Source organism: Asterias rubens, chromosome 2, assembly GCF_902459465.1.
Source record: "Asterias rubens chromosome 2, eAstRub1.3, whole genome shotgun sequence".
Classification (NCBI taxonomy): Eukaryota; Metazoa; Echinodermata; class Asteroidea; order Forcipulatida; family Asteriidae; genus Asterias; species Asterias rubens.
Window position 1 is genome coordinate 14,774,556 of NC_047063.1, and position 21,776 is coordinate 14,796,331.

At 38.2% G+C, this 21,776-nt stretch overlaps 2 protein-coding genes and 1 non-coding gene across 3 annotated transcripts; 2 read left to right on the top strand and 1 right to left on the bottom strand.

Moving 5' to 3' along the window:
* Positions 1-97: 97 nt before the first annotated feature.
* On the top strand, positions 98-9,028 carry LOC117307418 (U3 small nucleolar ribonucleoprotein protein IMP4-like). The gene is made up of 9 exons (XM_033792165.1): positions 98-243; positions 907-1,015; positions 1,538-1,621; positions 2,791-2,897; positions 3,959-4,091; positions 6,236-6,390; positions 6,828-6,922; positions 7,603-7,676; positions 7,877-9,028. Exons 1-9 carry the CDS (start codon positions 241-243, stop codon positions 7,987-7,989), a joined length of 873 nt encoding a protein of 290 aa, XP_033648056.1. The 5' UTR covers positions 98-240; the 3' UTR covers positions 7,990-9,028.
* A 2,025-nt stretch (positions 9,029-11,053) lies between these two features.
* Trnar-ccu lies at positions 11,054-11,126 on the top strand. The gene has a single exon. It is a non-coding gene; the product is annotated as a tRNA-Arg (tRNA).
* A 2,927-nt stretch (positions 11,127-14,053) lies between these two features.
* Positions 14,054-16,630, bottom strand: LOC117307210 (cell surface glycoprotein 1-like). Its single transcript, XM_033791893.1, has 2 exons — positions 16,595-16,630; positions 14,054-16,365 (listed from the first exon to the last, which is right to left on the bottom strand). The coding sequence occupies exon 2, from the start codon at positions 16,354-16,356 to the stop codon at positions 14,839-14,841; it is 1,518 nt and encodes a 505-aa protein (XP_033647784.1). The 5' UTR covers positions 16,357-16,365; positions 16,595-16,630; the 3' UTR covers positions 14,054-14,838.
* Positions 16,631-21,776: the final 5,146 nt, after the last annotated feature.

The following is a 21,776-nucleotide window of genomic DNA, read 5'->3' on the forward strand; positions in this document are numbered from 1 at the left end:
CAACCAATGAAAAACAATGTTACATGTCAACTTTTTAAAGCAGAGGGACACTGTAGTCTGGGACCCAGTACCCATCAAAGTTTGTACAAGTGAGTACTTGGTCAACTAAAGTGGGTACCACACTACTCGGCACAAAACACCAAACACGTGTACCTTCTTATACAAAATAGCTCAGCAATGTCAAGTATTTAAATGTAGTGTGTATGTCATCCAGAATTAACAACATAAAAACAGTTAAAAATGGTAAGTAATGAATGTTAGTGGGATTAGAACAAGAAGAAGAACGACACTTGTCTAACAAAATTAATAACGACATAAATTAGGCCTATTTTAGTATTTATTTCAAGTTCCAAGTTCAATTTTCAATTTTTATTTTATAAAAAATATAATAATTAATACAATTTTGTTTATCATTTTTTTTTCAATTATAATTATATATATTTAAATACAGTAGGCCCCAATTACCGTGAATACTTAACTTTTATTTTAAGATAATATACTAATATTGAAAACTTATTATTCTTATTGTTTTATAAATATAGCATTTATTATCCTACATTAACATACATAGCATAATAATTATGCTATTTATGTATGTAGGCCTAACCCTAACTGTTGTATAATATATATTATATTGTTATTTGTACTGTTGTAGGCATGTCGAACATTTGTTTAAAAAGTTCCCTTATCCTCTGATGAGTGTGTGACTGTGAGGTGAAAGTACTGACACCACCTGACCACCACATTTTCATTCGTTAGAGATGAACTTTTGCACAAAGTTTAAAACATCATCGATGCCATGATATCTGTGGGGGGGACCACACTGTTTTCTAAGTAAACTATTTTAGGCCAAAACAGTGATCAAATTGTAGTGAAAAATTCTAATGGTTTGATATTATTTGGCAGTTACGACGGCAATCTAGACTGCGACGGGAGTATCTGTACAGGAAGTCTCAGGAGACGAAAGACCGAGTCATCAGTGAGAGGAAAAGGAAGCTTAAAGATGCCTTGGATGGTAGGTATCTGGCAAGACCGCAGCTAAAAGTGGACAAGAAAAGATGATGAAGTTGGATGAGATAGGACCAGTTGGTCAGAGTTTCATTTAGTGGGCCTGGAATTTCATCTCTGAGAGGGCAAGGCCATTTGCATTTTGCATTTCGAAGGTGCACCAAGACCACCATCTCCCTGGCCTTGGTGTTAACTATTCCAAGGGATGCCATAGTTTTACAGAGAGTCAGTGTCACTTCTGTGTACTTTATTTGCAATATCTGCACATCGCAAAAAGAGTGTGCTAACATGCAAACTGCTAACACAAGTGGTTCGTGTGTGATACTGGTTTGTGTGTGATAGTGATGTGTGTGTGATGTTTTGACGATGCTTTGCACATAAAGAACACAAGAGCATTGCAAAGCAAGACTACCTTAACAATCATCCGCAGCAAAAAAAAAGTCAGTTGAAACACTTCTTGAACTTGTCTAGAAATTCAGTAATTCAAGTATCGTCTAATTGTTGATATTTATTCTTCTCAAATGTATAGAGAACAAACCAATCCCAACGGAGTTGAGGAAGGATGCTCTGAGTTTACAAAAAGCCCTGGCGTTTGATGATGAAGGTGGGACAGGTAAGTGTTTTTTTTTTTTGTCTTTCTTTTTTGTCTTCAGTTTATTAATCTTTTATTTATTTTACTTCACGTTGATTTCAGGGTGTACCATGTAACAATTACTATCTGCTACACAAGTTGCTCATCATTCACAGCTGTACAATCTCTATCTTTGTAGGTGCTAATTTACTCCTGGATAACGAGAAGCAATTATGATTTAATGTAGGGTCATACTTTAGCAATGACCCGCAAAGATAGATACATGTGTAAGGTTATTTCTAGCCGAAAAACCTCATTGTTATAAAGATGGTAATGGTACATGTACATGTAGTATGCAGTAGGATCCTGTAAAAATAATGTCAACAAATTAGAATTTCCAAAACTGACCTCAACACGAGTTTAGGGATTCAAATATTGTATGGTGTCTATTTGTGACTGTTGCATGCAGAGACATAGTTGTTACTTGCTATCACCTCTCCAAATGTGGAATTGTGGATGGATGCGACAGTCTTGATGAAAATACCTTGACATTTCTTTTGCTATTTTCTTAGCAAGTAGATGCCATTTTTAGCTGAAACTTTCACATGTGACTTGTATTATATCTTTATTGATAATTCTGGCTACAAATCAGCATTACATTGACAAAAACCAATCTTTAACCCTACCATTAAAGGGTCTATGTAACTTTTGTAGGACAAAAAACGCAATGTCCACAGATTTACACTAAACTTACACAGTTTGAAGATAATGATAGTAGAAAGCTTCCCTGAAAATATTACGTGCTGAGGTGCTGTAGTTTTGGGGAAATGAGTAAAACAATGTCATGAAAATAATGTTCGTCTCCTGAGACGAAAATTATTTTAATCATTTACAAACATATTTTCATGACATTGTTTTACTCACTTCTCAAAAACTACAGCACCTCAATAAGTAATATTTGAAGGGAAGCTTTCCACTATCATTATCTTCAAACCCTGTAAGTTTAATGTAAATCTATGGACATTTTGAAAAGGTATCCAAATCCTTATAAGTGTCAGGCTCAAGGACACAACTGTCACATAAAGAATTTAAACCCACACTCTGATGACTTGGCCTCCAGAACTTGAGTTAAATTCGCTACATAAATATGCTAACTCTACATTCTTTGCAGATCTTAATGTGATAAATTACCTTACTTTTCTCAACTTCAGATTTGAATCACATGGATGATGAATATCGCTGGGCCGGAGTAGAAGACCCCAAGATTATGCTGACCACCTCCAGAGATCCAAGCTCCAAACTCAAACAGTTTGCCAAAGTGAGAACCATTTAAATTGTCTGTTTTAAACAAAATGCTTTAGTTTTTTTTGTTTTTTTTAACTCTTTCATGTGCCGACCAGTCACTAGCGAGCGGTTTAAATCCCTTCGGAAAAATAGTAGTAAAACAAATAAAAAAGACCGCACGGCCACACAGTTTTTAGAATTTGAAGGAGGACTATAGAGCGTGCTAATGTGACCAGGGGCCGATGTCACGAAACTTTACGCAACTGCGTAAGTCCACTTGCGCAACGTTTATGGTGTACACTTGCGCAACGTTTATGGCGCAAGTTGCACCATAAACGTTGCGCAAATGGACTTACGCAGTTGCGTAAAGTGTCGTGAAACTGGCTGCTGGTTGTTTTAGGGGTCGCAATTTGCCATCCAAAAAACGATTACGCAATTTATGTGTCCATATGGTAAATTTATCACTATAATGGTGCATGAAAGGGTTAAGGATAGGTACAACCTTGGATTTTAGAGTTCATTCCAGTTGTGTAGGATATGCACAAAATAAATCTTTGAAAATCACATCAGACCTCATTGAACAATGTATTAAAGGCCTGGAATTGAGGCTCTGTTGCCCTGGTCTTGGCCTTGGTGCCTCTTCCAAACATTCCCATAGTATGTTGCAAAGGAAGTTCCCTTTGCATTTTATCTGAATTCAGAATTGTTATGTCAGTCTGGTGGAGAAAAATTGTTTCCACGTATACAAAGAACTCCCTTTGTTTTCCCTATTACTCCTCTAGTATTTCAATATACCTTCTGAAATTTGGATTCTAGTTTCTGACTTTTTGTCAGCAATGGCTGTCACCCCTGTTCATTACTACCCGCCCCCTCCCACCTTGATTTACATAGGATGCTCAACAACTACTTTATTCTAACAAGGAAATCCAATTTTGCAAAACACTATTTAATGACCAGACGTTTCGACCCTAGCAGAGTCTTTCTTTAGAGAAAGATTCTTTCAGGGTCGAAACGTCAGGCCATGTTTGCAATTATACCATAGGTCTTTTTGGTTGGTAAGCAGTTTGCAACAGCTATTTATATTTCTTTCCACAGGAAGTAAAGTTGATCTTCCCGAATGCCCAGCGCTTAAACCGTGGTAACTACGATGTGGATCAGCTAGTCCAAGCCTGCCGAGCTAATGAAGTCACTGATCTATTAATAATACATGAGCATCGAGGTGTACCAGGTATGTACTGAAACTATGTTATCTTTCTATTTTTTCCCCACTCTTTAGACTGTATCGAATATGGCATAACTATTCCAATACCTGCCTTCAACTTGGTGTCTGTGAGCGTGTGCGTGCGTGTGCAATACAAAGTCAAACCGGGAACGCTGCATGCTGAGTGCTTCATTGATGTACGCGTTTATACGCGCATACAGTCTGCCATACAATATGGCCACTTTCATAGCAACAAAGGGGTTATTCTATATTGGATGATATTTTTGCATCAGAGATAAAGAATATATTTTGTTTTTACTCTAACAGTGATGTGAATTAAGCACTGTCTGTATATCTCAGTACTTTCCAGAGTTCTGTGAAGAAGAAAATTCCAAGGCAAATATTACTTGGGTGGGTTCTAATCCCACCCGATTTATTTGCCTATGGATTGTTACGGAAAGTTTGAAATATACAGTGCATACGCATCGCTGTAAGAATAAAAACAAAATATACATTCTGTTTGGATTTTATTTCAGCCTAGTTTATTACATAATTGTTAAAATGCTACATATATTTAACCATTTTTTTATGTTTGTTTGTCAATTAATTTTTAATTTTAAGAGCAACATTTGTATTTTAAATACAATGGCCTTCAAGACACTGCACACTATTGGTAATTGTCAAAGACTAGTCCTCGCAGTTGGTGTATCTCAACATTATGCATAAAACAACAAACCTGTGAAAATTTGAGCTCAATCGGTCGTCGAACTTGCGAGATAATAATGAAAGAGAAAAAAACACCCTTGTCACACGAAGTTGTGTGCTTTCTGATGCTTGATTTTGAGACCTCTAATTCTAAATCTGAGGTCTTAAAATCAAATTCGTGGAAAATTATTTCTTCCGCGAAAACTACATTACTTAGAGGGAGCTGTTTCTCACAATGTTTTGCACTATCAACCTCTCCCCATTACTCGTCACCAAGTATGGTTTTATGCTAATAATTACTTTGAGTAGTTACCAATAGTGTCCACTGCCTTTAAAACTGAAGGGTTGATGTTAGATACAATTTACTATTTAATCACCCAAGAAACAGTCGCCTGGTTTTGCAGACTGGGAAGGTTCAGCTACCATTCAAAACAACGGTGGATTATTCTGAATGATCAGACAGTAGGAGAGTTGACTGTGTACTGTGCAGGTACACTCACCACGTGATAGGATGGCATAATTAATCTGACATTCAAAATCACAGTGGATGATATTGAGTAGTAAGAGTAGGAACTTGAAGGTTGACTGGTGATGCATGTACTGCGTGACCTTTTATTGCAGGCTGGTGTAGTTTGTCAGCAATTCAAAACCACAGTGTATGATTAGGTGGTCATATAGTAGGGGGGTTGAATGTGAACTGCGTAGATGCATTCACCACCTGATTTCATACTGTAGGCTTACATAGTTTATCTATAATTTGAAACTATAGTAGATGATATTGAATGGTCAGCCAGTAGGAACGTTACACCCGATGCAAAAGTAACATCTATTAAATGTTGCGGTACATGCTGCTAAAACATATGATTCGTACAGCCTCTTTACACCATACTAGCTCGCTGGTCTAGTGGTAAAGACATCTGCTGTGTAGCAATACAAAGGTTGTTGGTTCGAATCCCACTTGAGTGATTTGCCTGTGGATTTTCAGGGCTAAACACATCAGTGTAAGGCATAAAATAAAATAAAATGTTATACATGTGTAACAGGCCCCCAAAATAGAGTTGGTAGGTAGTTTTTTTTTTTTTTTTTTTTTTCACTCCCAGCAACGAAAATAACATGTTTTCTAATTGTTTAAGCCGGTAGTATACACATTAACAAAAGCAAACAAGGCTACACACAATAAATAGTTTATTTTTAAACTCTTGTTGACATTTATTTTATTTTCGAGGGTCGGCCGTATTTTTAGGGTAGGTCGGGTTACGCCAACATAACTTCTTTTTTTTATGCCTAAGGGTAAAAGCAAATGATATAATAAACACCACAAACCAGCAGTGTGTAACAAGATTCACAAATATTAATAACGTATATAAATCAATTTTTTTTTTAAAACTATGATACAAATTTAAGTTAGAATTTGAACCGTGTCGCAAACACATTGATTTATTCTTCTTTCCTTATTTCGTCCACAGATGCCCTACAAGTTTGTCATCTTCCTTATGGACCGACTGCCTTCTTCACTCTCCTCAATACTGTAATGAGACATGACATACCAAATATTGGTACAATGTCAGAAGTCTATCCACACCTCCTCTTTCATAACTTCAAGTCAAAGCTGGGCGAAAGGGTAAGAATTTCATGCGGAAACTGACTAGAAAGATGCTGCCAGCTTGAAAAAATCTGCATCCAATTTAGAGGCACTGCTTAAAGGCAAGGGTTACCTTTGGTTTTTGAAACTGTTTGATTGTTTTAATCCCATGTAAATGTAGGTGTATACAAAAATACTAACCTGTGAAATATGGCCGAAATGTGGTGATGCTTCTAAGATCAAATTTTGGGGCATGAAGTGAAATGTTTTCCAAATTTGTAATACTTTTGAAAGCGGTTGTAGGCTTCTAACCAAAAGTTTATGTTGCCAGTAATTTTAAGAGTGGTTACCAAATGTAACCCTTCCCTTAAACACTCTGGCAATTTTGTTCATATAGAGGCATAGATGTAGACGCTTTACCTGTATGCCTACTGCTTATATAACCTTTCTTTCTATTTATTTCACTCTCTATACAGGTCTTGAACATCTTGAAGTACTTGTTCCCAGTACCAAAGGAGGAGAGTAAGAGGGTCATAACTTTTGCCAACCAAGATGATGTCATTTCCTTTAGGTGAGAAGCACAGGCCTTTATACAAATTAAAACAGGGACAAAAGTTGGGTGACATTTTAGTTGGCACAATAGTGAAGTGATTCTGTACTCTGAATAGAATATTGGTCTGATGACCTCTTATGAAGAATACGATGCGGAGGTTAAAGTAGTCCCTATTATAGATAATAACAAATGGGGTGACATTTTTTACTTCTAGGGGACACCTGGCCAATCAATTAAACATGCAGTTTGTGTTCATTGATCAAAGATAATCTGGGGTGCATTTTCCGCGATCGTAACCAATACCTGTTTCGGTTGAACTTGTCATTGGTTAATCACTGGCCATTGGCCAAAACAGTTATTGATTACGACCGTGAGAACACACCCAAGATAAAGAGGTAAAACACAAAAACACGGTCTGCATGTACTATAGAAAACAAGTTGTTATAACATTGGAAATTCTACATATAGAAGCAATTCTGGGAAATTTTTTAATCTCGAAAGTATAGATTTCAAATGTGGGGGCACAGACATCAAGTGTTAGTTTATTAAGCTGATGCAAACATAGTTACTCGTGTTTTACCTTGTTAAATGATTTTATCTTGCATACCCATGGGTTAATGTAAATGTTACCTTTTAAGATGTGATCAAGCAAGGCTCATCACCAACAGATATTTTGTTTTAATTTATTGTTTTTCCAGACATCACATGTACAAGAAAGCAGACCAAAAAACTATAGATTTATCAGAGGTTGGACCAAGATTTGAAATGAAGTGTAAGTGCCCTTTATTTTCTTACCAGATGCATACGTTTGAGCCCAATTAAAAACTTTAAATCTGTTCCCTTCCAGTAAAAACTAAATATTAGCTTGTCTTTCACAAATGTGGCATGCGAAGTGTTTCGGTGATGGGCTCAAACCATAATCAGATTGGAAAAATGTTTAATTTACAACTTTTAATGTTTTTGGTCTTGTAGTGTATGAAATCCGTTTGGGCACCATCGAAAAGTCAGATCCAGGGGAGACAGAATGGGTAGCAAGACCCTACATGAACACCGCCAAGAAACGCAAACATCTCAGCGAAAAATGATCATCATGAGCTGGAGCAAGATCGACCGCTTACCAAGATTAACCAGAGTTAAACTATCTTCAACCAAGCCCTGAGAGGTTAATGATGGTTGATTACATCTAGTTAAATAACTACACTAAATCCTAGGGGGCAGGTTGCTTCCTGCTCTCAGTTATCAGGGAAGAGTGCTTCGGAGAGGTGCCCAAGCTACACCTGTCTCAGGGAATAGCAAGACTACCATCCAGGCTAGGCAAAAGTGGTTTCTTTCCTTCCCTCACCTTCGAGACCCTGGTTCGAGTTCCGCCTTAGTAGATTGGAGCCTTACATGTGGGTTGGGTTTTCAATCGCTACCTGATTACTTGGTTTTTAACTCTACACATGTATACAGTTTTTTTTCCTTCCGCATAATTTGTTTTAATTTCTTCGTCTTCTCGGGTTCTTCAGGTATTTCTGAGGTTTGTTTTCCTGGTCCATTTATGTCCAGAATGATTATAATATTAAAACCTAGCTTGTAATGTCTAACAGTTGGAATGGAACCATGCAGGTAATTACCGGTCATATTTTCAATCATCATAATGGACAAAGAGCGGGAACGGGTACAATAAAAGAGGAAATCAAAAAGTAGAAAGATGACCACTCTGCAAGGTTGAAATCTACAAATGGTCAACAATTGGTTTGACATTATAATTTTGTTCCTCACTGGGTGGAACAGTGATGAGGCAATGCCCCTTGGGTAAATTGGTTGGGTACTGGTGGGTATTCACCTCACAGGAGGAGATTAACAGGCAACCAGTTCCAGGCAATCGATCAATAAGAAAACGGTCATATTTCAGTTTCTCATCTACTTTTGTGGGGATAGTGAACTACTGAAAAATAAAGTGTCTTTTGCCGCCGAATAGTTCCTTGTGCATGCAGTGGGTGCAATTGGTTGCCTGTTAGTGAAAGCGCCTATAAACAGTCATTTGAATTTGTCAAAAGGCACATCGTCATTAAAGGCAGTGGACACTATTGGTAATTGTCAAATACTAGCTTTCACAGTTGGGGTATCTCAACATATGCATAAAATAACAAACCTGTGAAAATTTTAGCTCAATCGGTCTTCGAAACTGCGAGATAATAATGAAAGAAAAAAGCGCCCATGTCACACGAAGATGTGTGCGTTTAGATGGGTAATTTCGAGACCTCAAGTTCTAAATCTGAGGTCTCGCAATCAAATTCAGGGAAAATTACTTCTATCTCAAAAACTACGCCACTTCAGAGGGAGCCATTTCCCACAATGTTTTGTACTATCAACCTCTCCACATTACTCATCACCGAGAAAGTTTTTTTGCTAACAATTATTTTGAGTTATTACCAATAGTGTCCACTGCCTTTAACCCCGTTATTTTATATTGAAAGATATACTCTTTGTGTTGAATTGCAAATTTAGCATTTTATTATTGAAACGATACCTTTGAACAAAGTGCTTGGACTTTGTAAATCATAAGGGTTCATGGATTAGTTTTCAGAAAATAACAAAACTGTTTATGAAAAGAAAAAACTAATATCATGAAAACAATAAACCAGATACATCGTTTAAAAAAAACATCGGATATAAGAGACATCAATTTATTTGTTTATTTATTTTGTAAATGCTACTTTGTGTGATAGCTCAGAAGAGAACTATGTCGAATGCATTTATTGATTTATTATTTAATATTATCCGGTCGTTACACAGAATTAGATCCGGTATGGTAAAAACGGCCGGGGTAAAGCCCGACTTCATCGAAGTTAGGTCAAATCTGTTCCTAACTCTTTCTCAGTGGAAACAAAAATTAATCAAAATAAATTCCGGAGACCCCAATTGGTATATCAGTCCATGAAAAAATTAAATGAATAACATTATGCCTTTTTTTTTTTTTTTTTTTTTTTTTTTTTGGGGGGGGGGGGGGGGGGGGGGGGGGTTGATGTCGCTGTTTGTAGTGGGGGGGGGGGGGGGGTATAGCAAGTCGGCAAAACCGTGGAGGAATGAACCCTTCCTGAAGATCCTAAGGGTGTAGCTAGAAGATTCTGTCGTAATAATTCAAACTGGCAATTCGTTATTGGTTTGTTCATAGAGTAAGGACAGAGATGGTTTGTTCATGGAGGAATTGTTCGTGTCGTTTGTTTTAGGTTTGAAATAATGGGTTTATTGCTCCATGGTTTATGGAGGCTGATTTTTTTATAGTGCCGACTTTGTTGGATTCAAAAGTGCTCAGTACGTGTTTAGGTAGTGACAAAAATACTCGGCGGACACTTTTTGCCAGCGGACACTTTTTGTCATGACAGGAAATAGCATTATAAAATTTTCTCTTTTTTTTGTCAGTTTGACTGTTTTGGTGTAGAATTGAATAGCGTTCCGATGACATGTTTCCATTTATTTTTGCGTCCGTAGCACTAAACAAATAAGTGCAAAACTGTGATCTTCAGAAGAAGCTACCTATTTTATATATATTATAATGCCTCTCCATCATCTTTTTGCACTCGTTTTTCTTCAGACCATGAGTAAGGACAGGTTCAGACTGTTCATTGTTGGGAAAATAAAACGATGAACGGCTGAAAACAATTATAAATCTTCTTCAAAAATAAAATAACATCTGGTGAAACTATTTCACCGGGTGAAAAATTTCTTCTTTGGAAGGGAAAAATAACCAGTCTGTTGTATCATGGAGGTAGAATTAGCCATGGTGTATGTATACAAATGTACAAGTTTGTATTTTATGGGTGGATGCGATGATGGAAGTCATTCCGAAATACATGTACATGTAGTTTCAGACACGTGCGTACCGCGACTGACTGTTGATTATGAATAGCGCCATCTTTGTTGAAACTTTGCCAGCCCATGCTTATTTTTATGTGTTGACACTGCGTGCGTGATTGTGATGGACACGTTTGATATTGATATTTTGTGGAGTCGCAAGTCTGATGAATTACATAATGTTTGTGTGAAGAAGCAAAGTATCAAGAAATAAACAATAGCACGATTACATTTACTGTGAGAGTAAGAACAAAATAAGTTAATAGCTTTTACACTACAAAAATTAAGCTTGCCCCAATAATGATGAGAGCCTCCGTAGTCTAATGGATAAGACATCGGCCTCCTAAGCCGGGGGTTGCGGGTTCGAGTCCCGTCGGAGGTGTGTATTTTTTCGGGTTTTTATTATTCACTTTTATTACACTGTGTCCATAATGAGTGTTCATAAATAAGGTTTGATCTTGTTTTTAGCACGAAAGCTGGACATCTTCGTGTTTTTTTTATGAAGATTATTTATGAATTAGTTCTATACTCCCAGCATTGTAGGCCTATCTAAATTGTTTCCTTTTTCTTTTAGCTGGACACATTTGGCACTTGTCAAAGACCAGTATTCTCATTTACAATCAAATTTTACGTTAGTTTTAGAAGCTTTAAAGACCTGGACACAATCTGTAATTATCAAAGACCTGTCTTCTCACTTGGTGTATCTCAACATATGGATAAAATTAAAAACCTGTGAAAATTTGTGCTCAATCGGTCATCGAAGTTGGAAGAAAAAACGCCCTTGCCACACGAAGTTGTGTGCTTTCAGATGCTTGATTTGGGAACCTCAAAATCTATGATTATGAGGTCTCGAAATTTAATTCAAATATTTTAGTAGAACATTACTTCTGTCTCGAAAAGTACTCCACTTCAGGAGGGAGCCGTTTCTCACAATGTTTTATCAACAGCTCTCCATTGCTTGTTACCGATTGAAGTAAAGTTTTTATGCTAACAATTATTTTGAGTAGGCCCTAATTACCAATAGTGTCCAGTGCCTTTAAAGACAGTGGGCACTATTGGTAATTGTCAAAGACTAGCCTTCACAGTTGGTGTATCTCAACATATGCATAAAATAACAAACCTGTGAAAATTTGAGCTCAATCGGTCGTCGAATTTGTGAGATAATAATGAAAGAAAAAAACACCCTTGTCACACGAAGTTTTGTGCTTTCTGATGCTTGATTTCGGGACCTCAAATTCTAAACTTGAGGTCTCGAAATCAAATTCGTGGAAAATTACTTCTTTCTCGAAAACTATGTCACTTCAGAGGGAGCTGTTTCTCACAATGTTGAATACCATCAACCTCTCCCCATTACTCGTTATCAAGAAAGGTTTTATGATGATAATTATTTTGAGTAGTTATAGTGTCCACTGCCTTTAATGTGATAATATTGCAGTGTATTTCAAAAATAATTATCCATTTTCCCGCAGACAATGTATTTTATTTTTACAAAGGAACAATCTTATTAAATAGCTAAAGGGACTTGTGTAAGATCAAACGGAACTATAGTTTTTAATTGACCAGAAGTGCTTCCCTAGAAGAAGAAAAATCTTTGGTGCATTCTGCCCCCTGAAATTGTATCCTTTAGTTTGACGTCAACATTATATTAGTAGTACCAACACTAAAAACATTTGCATGCCCACAGGCTGAAAGGGTTGGTTTTGGCGCGACAGCAAACAAAAAATCGGCACGAATTAGGTCATCGAATATCCTTTTTTTTCTTCTTCAAGTTTATCCTATTGTTTATTTTCGTACAGAAAAAAGTTAGAAGAAACATTACAAACCTTAGCATTAAACTTTTAAAAATATCTGGACGGTATACACAATTAAAGCATTGATAAATTTTAACAAAACATAAATACTATTTATTTTGAAAACTAATTACGAGTACATTTTGGGTCATTAAACAAATTACAGCAAAACATTTTATCAACCATACAATTCATTGAAATGGGTGCCGTTTTGCGTTGACTTAAAAAAATCATTTCAAAAGAATTATAGCACGCCTGCTTAGTAAAATTTTCAAAATTATTGGGTTTTGTTTAAGAATGACGTAGTTTTGATGGGCGTGTGTACATTATTGGAGAACATAGAGTTATGATAATGTACAATTATACAAAAAGTCAGTTTACAATTTATTTTGATTCTTTATGTTCCTTTTGGTTTTGTTTACCTTTTTTTATATTAAATTGATAGATGAAAATTAAAAAAGGTTAATACAATGCCATGTAGTTAAAAAAATGTTTCCAAAATAGGCATAGAAATGTTGGAACTTTGAATTCGAGATCAACACCCCCCCCCGTCCGTCCAAAAAAAACATACTTAGAAAACAAACAAAAAGTAAACACTGCATTTTGAAATAATTCATGTACAATAAATGCTGTCATAGCACACGTTACTGACCACATAATTACCTTCGACTTTTCAGTCAATTAATTCTTACACCCGTCAAAAATATCTTTTATTTTCAAATGTCTTATTCAAAATGAAATTAAAAAATAAACAAATTAACCCCAATTTTGCTTAAACTACATGTAGTTACACATAAAAAAATAATCAATTTGCGTTTGATATAATTGGCATGATCATTGTTTCCATATTTAAAAGATTTCCTTTTTTTTTTACAAATTAATGTTCGGATGAGATTTCAACACGTCAACGAGGTAATCTACAGCATTTGGGTCTCGTTTAAATTTGCTTGAGTTGCTCTGTCTGCTTGAGCACCCTTATTTATATATTCATGACTCCTCATTAAGATGAATCTAGAACATTCGTTTCGAATTATGTTACATGATGAACCATCAAACCCATTTGTCTCACAAAATCGCTGGTGTCGTTTTGTACTTGCACCTGATCAAAGAATTTAATTATATCTAATCTTATAGCTCCATGATCACATTGTGTTGATGTTAAACATTCCTTGCTCTAGGGTTAAAACATACCCGGCCTTATACCCATTGGTCCCAATCCAGACTCATCAAGTAGACTTGTCAACAAGATAAACGGCAAAACATATTGACACTACTACCCGCTTTGCCAACTAATTATACCCTGTACGTAACGTAACATTAAATTAACTTCTGAGAAAAGGACCTCCTGTATAGTTACACTGATAAGCCAATCCAATTGTACATGTACTTCAATCCTGAACAACCAATACGTCATTGACATTGATACACTGGTCATGCAAGTCCGGGTTTAAAGGGAAGGTACACGTTTGGTAATTACTCAAAACAAATATTAACTTAAAAACTGACTTGGTAACGAGCATTGCGAGAAACGACTCCCTCTAAAATAACGTAGTTTTTGAGAAAGAGGTAATTTCTCTCTCAAATAATAAAAGACTACTAGCTAGTTTTCCCCTCATATTATGTTTAAACATTATTTCAATTGAACCGACCACATCGTGAACGCTGGTCAGCTCCACAGCCTTGATATCCTAGGCTGGACCATGCCACTCGTCCTACAGGGGTGTGTCAATCCACATGGGACAGTAATTGTTTATAGGGAGCAGGACAAACTATGCCATCACCCTTTGCGTTTACAAAATCGGTATGTCACTGGTAAATGAAACCAAATAATAAAATACGATATTGTCTAAATTACCCAATACCTGAACATGTTAACATCACACTATCGTGAACAAAAATGCAAAACAAACCCTCTTAACCCTACAGACAACGTAACACAAGCATGCCCGATCCTTAACACAGGCGGAGGCGACAACCTCTGTCCCCCCTGGCCATGGCCTTGGTGCCATTTCCAAGGAGAAAATGCCCTTGGTGTCCTTGCCCTGTCAAAAACGAAGCGCATACAGCCTTGCACACGGGGCAAGTTCGAGTGACGGAATAAAGTCAACCATTGGTCGATTTTGCCTGGTACCCAGGACGTTTTCAATGCGTAGGTAAACATAATGGAATAACCATACGGAATATGACTAGTGGTTGACAAAATTGTCGCCATCCAAACTTGGCCCAAGGATGTTGCAAAAACAACCATAATCACACAATTTATGAAAGGGCATCAAGTCATTAGAAATAAAACTAATAACGAGATCACAGAATAGTACATGTCTTTGACTGTGGGACAGGGGTCTCTTGTTTCTGCTGCGTCCTTGCTGTCGTTGTCTGGCCGTTGGTGGCGTTCGTACCCTTTGACTCCCTGATCGTCTTCAGTGTCTCCTCGTCGAAATGTTCCTCGAGCGTCTGAACTTCCTGTGAAATATCGCGCAGATCGCTCTCCAATTTTTTCATCCGCTCGTCCTTGGCCTGGTCGTCTTTGGCGAAGCGCTTGAGCCTCAACTGTAAGTCCTTACACTTGCGTTCACTCTCCTCCTTCTCTTCCAACGTCTCGGCCAGTTTCTCCCGGAGGTACTTTTCTGTGTCTTGCTGTTGGGAGAGCTCCCTTGCCAGGTAGTCTGACTGGACTTTCATGCCTTCTTTATTATCGACACTTGATTGTCGTTTCCTATCTTTTGACTCTGCTTCTGATTTATCCAGCCTTTGCTGTATCTCAACGTTCAAGGCCCTCAGTTCCTGAATGTCACGCTGAGCAGCGCTGTATTTTTCCTCGAATGCACCGATTTCATGGACATTTTCTCCAGAAGTTTCCCCTTCTTCTGCCCTTGTTGTAGGCTGCGCCTCTTCGGTGGTAGTTTCTTGGGGAGGTTCTTGTGGTTCAGGCTCTACCGGTTTACTTTCATCTATATCTTCTGGGGCTGCTGCATGGATATCGGCTGTCGCTACATCTCCGACGGTCACAGAAATATCTACGGGGGCGTCATCCTTTTCTTTTAAATCAAGCTCTTTGTTTGTGTCCTCAACATTTGAGTCCTCTGGTTTATCTTCATTTTCATGAATGTTTGATTGGTCCTCCTGTGGCTGCTCAATTTGTTTTTCTGATTCGGTGGCATCGCCATCGATTTCATCAGCGGCTCTCTCTGGCGTGGGCTCCTCAAGAACAACATTCTCTGTTTCTGGAACTTTCTCTGGCCTGGGTTCCTCAAGAACAGGATTTTCAGTTTTATGAACTTTCTCTGGTATGAGTTCATCGGCTACTTCATCCACTGCTACCTCATCTGTCTTAGGCGACGAAGTTTCCTCTTCGGGTTTCTCATCCTCTATAACGACTGATGGTGCGGGTGTTTCCTGGCTATCAACCACCACCTCTTGGGGGGCATCTTCTGGTACTTCACCCTCTTTAGCTGCTTCTTCAACACCTTCACTAGATGTTGGACCATCCGCAGTCGGCTCTACCTCTGTTTTAGGTTCTTCATCATCTGGTTTTGGTGCGTCCACGGTCTGCTCTTCCCCACCAGCGGGTTCTGAAGGTTGATCCGGTTCAACTGCTTCTTGAGGTGCATCTGTTTGATCTCCCTCGGGTACTTGTTCTGGTTGGCTGTCCTCCGGTTTCTCCACTTCCCCACTCTCTGCTGATATGGGCTCGCCATCAGTGGGCTTTTTGTCGACTGCAGCCGGGCCATCTGCAGAGTTATTGTTCTCTTCGGCTTCACTGCCCTTCACGGCGACCGTTGTGTCTGGAACCGTCTCCTGCGCAGTCTCGGTGTCTGCCATGTTTGAAATCTGGAAGGGGGAAATGGAAAATTATAAAATAATTAGAAACTTTGCAAAAATTAATATTCAGGGTGACTGTGAACTAAAACTGGACAAAATGGTAATTACAATTTAAAATTCAGTGTTCAATTTAAGGACAGACTGTCAGCCTAATGCCAACGGCTGTTCTATGCCCACATGACTGTTGTCATTAACGAAGTAAATGCAGCATGTGCCCATTCATTCAAAACAAACCTACACAAGAATCAAGAACATATAATAGCTGCTTTGCCTCCCAAAGAAGGCCCTAGAATTTCACCCATGTACGCTGGCAAACGGGAGCTGAATGTCAATGAGCAACAACAGAAAAAACCGGAGTTTTTGGTTGAAGCCTTTTAATTAAATGCAACCAAGTTCCCAGAAGTGCCGGTAGCCGAACGCAATAATAACTTCTGACATCTCGCATTTCTTCTGTATAATAGGAACCACAGTTGTTTTTCGGGTCGTTGCCAAGATTTCATTTTCATTAAATTGCCTGAAGTCCTCCTCATTTTACCATTTATTGGTGTCAGAGGCCGACCCACGGTTCAGTGGGTTGACTTGTTAGACTGTCGGTGGAAAGTGTGCGCCATTTGACACCCATTGCTTTGAAGGGTACTTCTGATATCAGCGGTAAGATTTTTAAGAGACTGCACGTTTCCATTTTCCCCAAAGTTATCCATGGTTTGTTAATATGCCTGTCTTTTTTAGGCCATGGCTTGAAAGGGGAGTTCCCACCACCTCAATGTCCGGGTACACATAAAAGCGAAACTCATGCACATGAGTGCAATGTACACCATACATTTTTCCACACATCTTATCCCAAGATAATTGTGCAGAAATTAACATATGAATGTGGTTTTTCCCCCCAGAGATTCCCTTGGAGATTGCCTAGAACGGGTTGCCTGTAAATTGCCTTGATATCTGACAAGGCATTCAACAATGTAATTAAATATTAGGTCTTCTTCGATATAGGCCCCATCGAAGCCATGGTTTGCACACGAACCAATGCAGTATGTGTGCAAGGGCCATGTCTCAGACTCCATCTACTTGGTGTGGTGTGTTTTTGTTAGGGTGTGGAGGCTTTTTAAAGCAAACAATCTGCGAACACAGACTTTAAATCAAGTCTATTCAAATAAGAGCAGACACTCCAGACCACCAGTCTTTAAGATGATGAGCGTTCTTCATCATAAAGAGGCACAATGCATGTTTTGCCTCCAACCCGACTAAGTAAAGATACGGGTCCATTTGCATTAAACATAAGCCTTGGTTTGTGTTGGGAGGTTGAAGAGAGATACCTCGGGCGACTTCGTCTGCTTCTGATAGAGCAAAGGACCATGTTACGTGAAATCCGGTCCTCCTTGGTCTATGGTGAAATTGTGTGATTTCATGAACATTGATTTATTTTCGGACAAATCACTTTGTTTGATGCAAGTAGGAATAAGAGATCATAACACAGGCACCCTATAATTTACCTTTGTCGTGTAAAAAGGGCTAAGGACATGGCGAATATCATTTCAAATCCAACCATTAATCATTTGTTAGTTCTTGCTATTGTGGGGTGTCTGATTTTCGTAACTTTGCGAGGAATAAAAAGGAAGAGGTTGGCGTCATCAACATGACCACCTACGTCATGTAGCTCTTGTCTTTATTGGTCAAAGGTCAAAGCTGTCCATTATATACATCACATAAAAAAAATATTTGTTTTGTAAAGCGATGCTTGTAAAGTTAGTGATAAAACTAAGTGGGATTACGTAACGATCTCAATGAGATGCAAGGCTCTTGACGCACAGATTGTTTGACAACATCGTTTAAGCGTTGAACTGTAACACAAATATTTACCTTTTTTCTAATAAAAAGTGTAGCACAGCAGTCAGTCATTCCAGTTTAATAGTTAAAAAATTTAAAATGCAAATGAACAAAAGCTGTGTGTCAAAATCCATCAATGTTGTTGGTGATGGGGCAATTATTTTCTATATGAAGACCACGACGAATAAATTACACATTAATTGCTGTTGTTGTTCTTTTAATTGAGACCTAGTCTGTTTCAATGTTGTTAATGAAGGGGCAATTAACAGTTCATACGCATCTAACGGTCTCATATATTCCCATCTGTTAGCAGAATTAGCTCATAGTCGCCCTGATCACGTTTGTAGTGTATAGCAACCGTGGAGTATGCACTCCACTTGTGGGTTTTCAAGAAAACAACCGCCAGCAAAATTGCAACTTATCAGATTAAAACAAAATCATTAAAAATCCTGCATATCGGCTCGAGCAAATAAAACCATCTGACTCATTCCACTGCGTCATGTATATGGCTTGATCAAACAAGCCCAAGTATGTTTACTGTTAGGTTGTCAATGGAGCTATGGTAACACATCGGTCTTATACGCAGGTATCAAAGGCACTGGACATTATTGGTAATTACTCAAAATAATTGTTAGCATTAAAAACTTGCTTGGTAACGACCAATGGAGCGCTGTTGATGGTACAAAACATTGTGAAAACGGCCCATCTCTCTCTCTCTGAAGTAACGTAGTTGTTGTTGAGAAAGGGGTCATTTCTCACTCAAGTAATAAAATACTTCATCTGAAGCCTTTTATACTGAATCTGAAAGCACTTCTTAAAGCAATGCAGCAATGGTGTTCTGTTTCTCATTACTCTATTGCAAATTCGATGACCAAATGCGCCCAAATTTTCAGTGCTATTATTTGTATGCCTAATGTTGAGATACACCAAGTGAGAACACTGGTCTTTGACAATATTACTAAACGTGTCCAGTGCCTTTAACTTGGCTTTTGAAGTTCATAATGTGAACATTGCGGTGATCACTCTCATGCAATTCTTCGAACGTCGACACAAAGTCCAAGTGGGTTTTTACCCAGTAAGCCAGAATTATGTAAGGGCTGGCTAAACAATCAATTAAACTGGACAAGTGTTCTCGTAATTAAAACAATTCTGGTTCGTTTTGGCACACTTCATTGCCTCATTCATGACGTAGAAATTGGTATAAACTCGCTCAGTGGCATTGTAATGAAGTATCTGTAGGATTGTTACAAAGTGGCACATAATCCGTAGAGGAAAAAAAGCAAAGCCTTCCTTTTTATGTCTTGTTAAAGAATAAGTTCAACTAAATCTTCAAAAACCTTGTAGGTATAATATATAATTCTGGTTATCAGTGTGGAACATGGGTCACTGTTGTGTCTTTTTCAAATATTTACTGTTTGCTTACATTGTAGTGAACTGTATCCAAAGGCCTGACGTTTTTACCACAGCACAGTAGTTCTCAAAGGGCAATACATATTATGTCAATCATTCTTTAAATGCTTACAAAAAGCGGTTTCTGAATTTGTCATCATCAATTTTCGTCGCAGCATGTAGATGTGAAAAATGTCACTCCAAAGGAACCAAATTTCGACATGTAGGGGCCTAAACGATCGCCGCGCTTTTTTATGTCCTCAGTGGGTTTTTTTTATCAATGTGTAAAAAACTATAGGGTTACTAGTTAGAGAGTGAAATCATGAATGTCGATCGCAGTATCCAAGCAATGAACATTCCGTTCTTTGTATTATATAAAGAGAGGTCGAGCCAGACGGTTTAGCAAACTATTGATCTATCACTAGCAACTTCGATCCCCAGTCATGTTTCAAAGTTACTCGTCAGTCGTCACAATGATTACAAACACAATTTTGATAAAACAAAACTAAAAATGTTCGTTTTCTCCTTTTTGAAAATTACCGGAACCACGTGGGAAAACAAAGAAAACTTTGGCGACTGGCTGTGAGAGTGTAAGTTGCAAAAACGTAAAAGGAATAAGGAACAGCCAGTGGAGGCACTGCCAAAGATTTGAGTGGAAGACTCCATGGCCTGTATGCTTCGTTTTTGAAAGGGCAAGGGCACCAAGGCGTTTTCTCTTTGGTAGGGCACCCTAGAAGGAAATCGTAAATTTATACTGTAGCATTTCAAGGGCACCTATGCAATGACCACGGGGCATGGAGGCAATCGCCTTCATTGCCTCCATGAGGTATCAGTGCTGACATAATATGCCAAAGTCCCATCACTCATTTCACTCGATTTATTTGGTAAAAGCGCAGGAAGTTTGAGCAACCGTCTTGTCTGCGTGTCTCTTTTGGTTTGCCGAGTGTTTCTGGATTTGTGGCCACAACCAACAATTTAGAAATTCATCGTCTCCGACGGGACCAAATTCGTCTTCCGTGGTGCAGAACGAAAACCATAAATCAAGGATACATTTTAAAACATGAATCTCCACGATGTTAACATTTGGTTATTATTACTTTTACAAATACGTTGTAATTGAAACGCTTTTAGTATTAATACTGAACCGTGATGACCGTATGAACCACTCAAGTCTAGTGCATTGCATTTTAAATGCATTGCAAATGGGCTATCTTATCAATGATTATTTTTTATTATTAGACCAAACAAGGATAGACTGGGACTCTGTACTCACTTAAGTTGTTTTTACATATTTTGCATTTTGTAAAAAAAAAAAGTTAGAACAAATGTTCGTACCTGCCACCACTTTTTCATTCGTTCTAAATTAAATTAGTAATACTCAAAATGAGGTTTTCATTTTTTTAAAGAATGGATTGGGAAATATGGTCGAAATGGTGGCAGAATACGGACATTTTCCCCCAAATTAAAGTTTAGTCTACAAAATTAGCAATGGTGATCGTCTAACCGGGAAGACGGTCCGTCGTGAGAATTCCAACATCAATCTACGAATGAAGATGGTGACCCAAGGAAGACTCTAAACCTGACCTGTTTACACTAGTCATACCAGTGACCTGCTGAGGACCCCATCGGGTTATGTTTTGAGTTCCAACAATCTATGTTTCCGGAAAAGTGTGACCCACATGAATCCCTAAACTTGAAGTGTTTTACCCTCGGTAGAGTCATACACCAAAGACCTGAGCAGGAGGTCCAAATCATACAGGAACTCCTACATCAGGGTTAAATTTTAACCATCGAGAAAGGAAACACGCACCACCACAAAATACTAACCTCGTAATTTGAGTAGGAGACCCACTAGATGTGACCCCTTTCGGTCCTCACACACACGCACGGGGGCCGGCTGTCTTCAAGTGTAAACTTCGGTCCTTGCCTAGTTCAGAGAACTCCACGCCATTGTAACAAAATTCACATGTAGGTGGAAACTTCACTGGATGGAGCCTCGGATGCTATCACCATAGAGTAAGGACAGAGAAACACTGGAATTCTATCCTGAGAGTTAAGAGGAATCAACAAATCAAGAAGTTGGAACCACTTAGTGATTATGTTTCATCCGCTACCAGTTGTATACAATGAACGTGTACATAACTAGCTTTTTGGTTTGTTTTGTACATGTGAACTACATAGAGACCGCGAGGTTAGGCAAAATA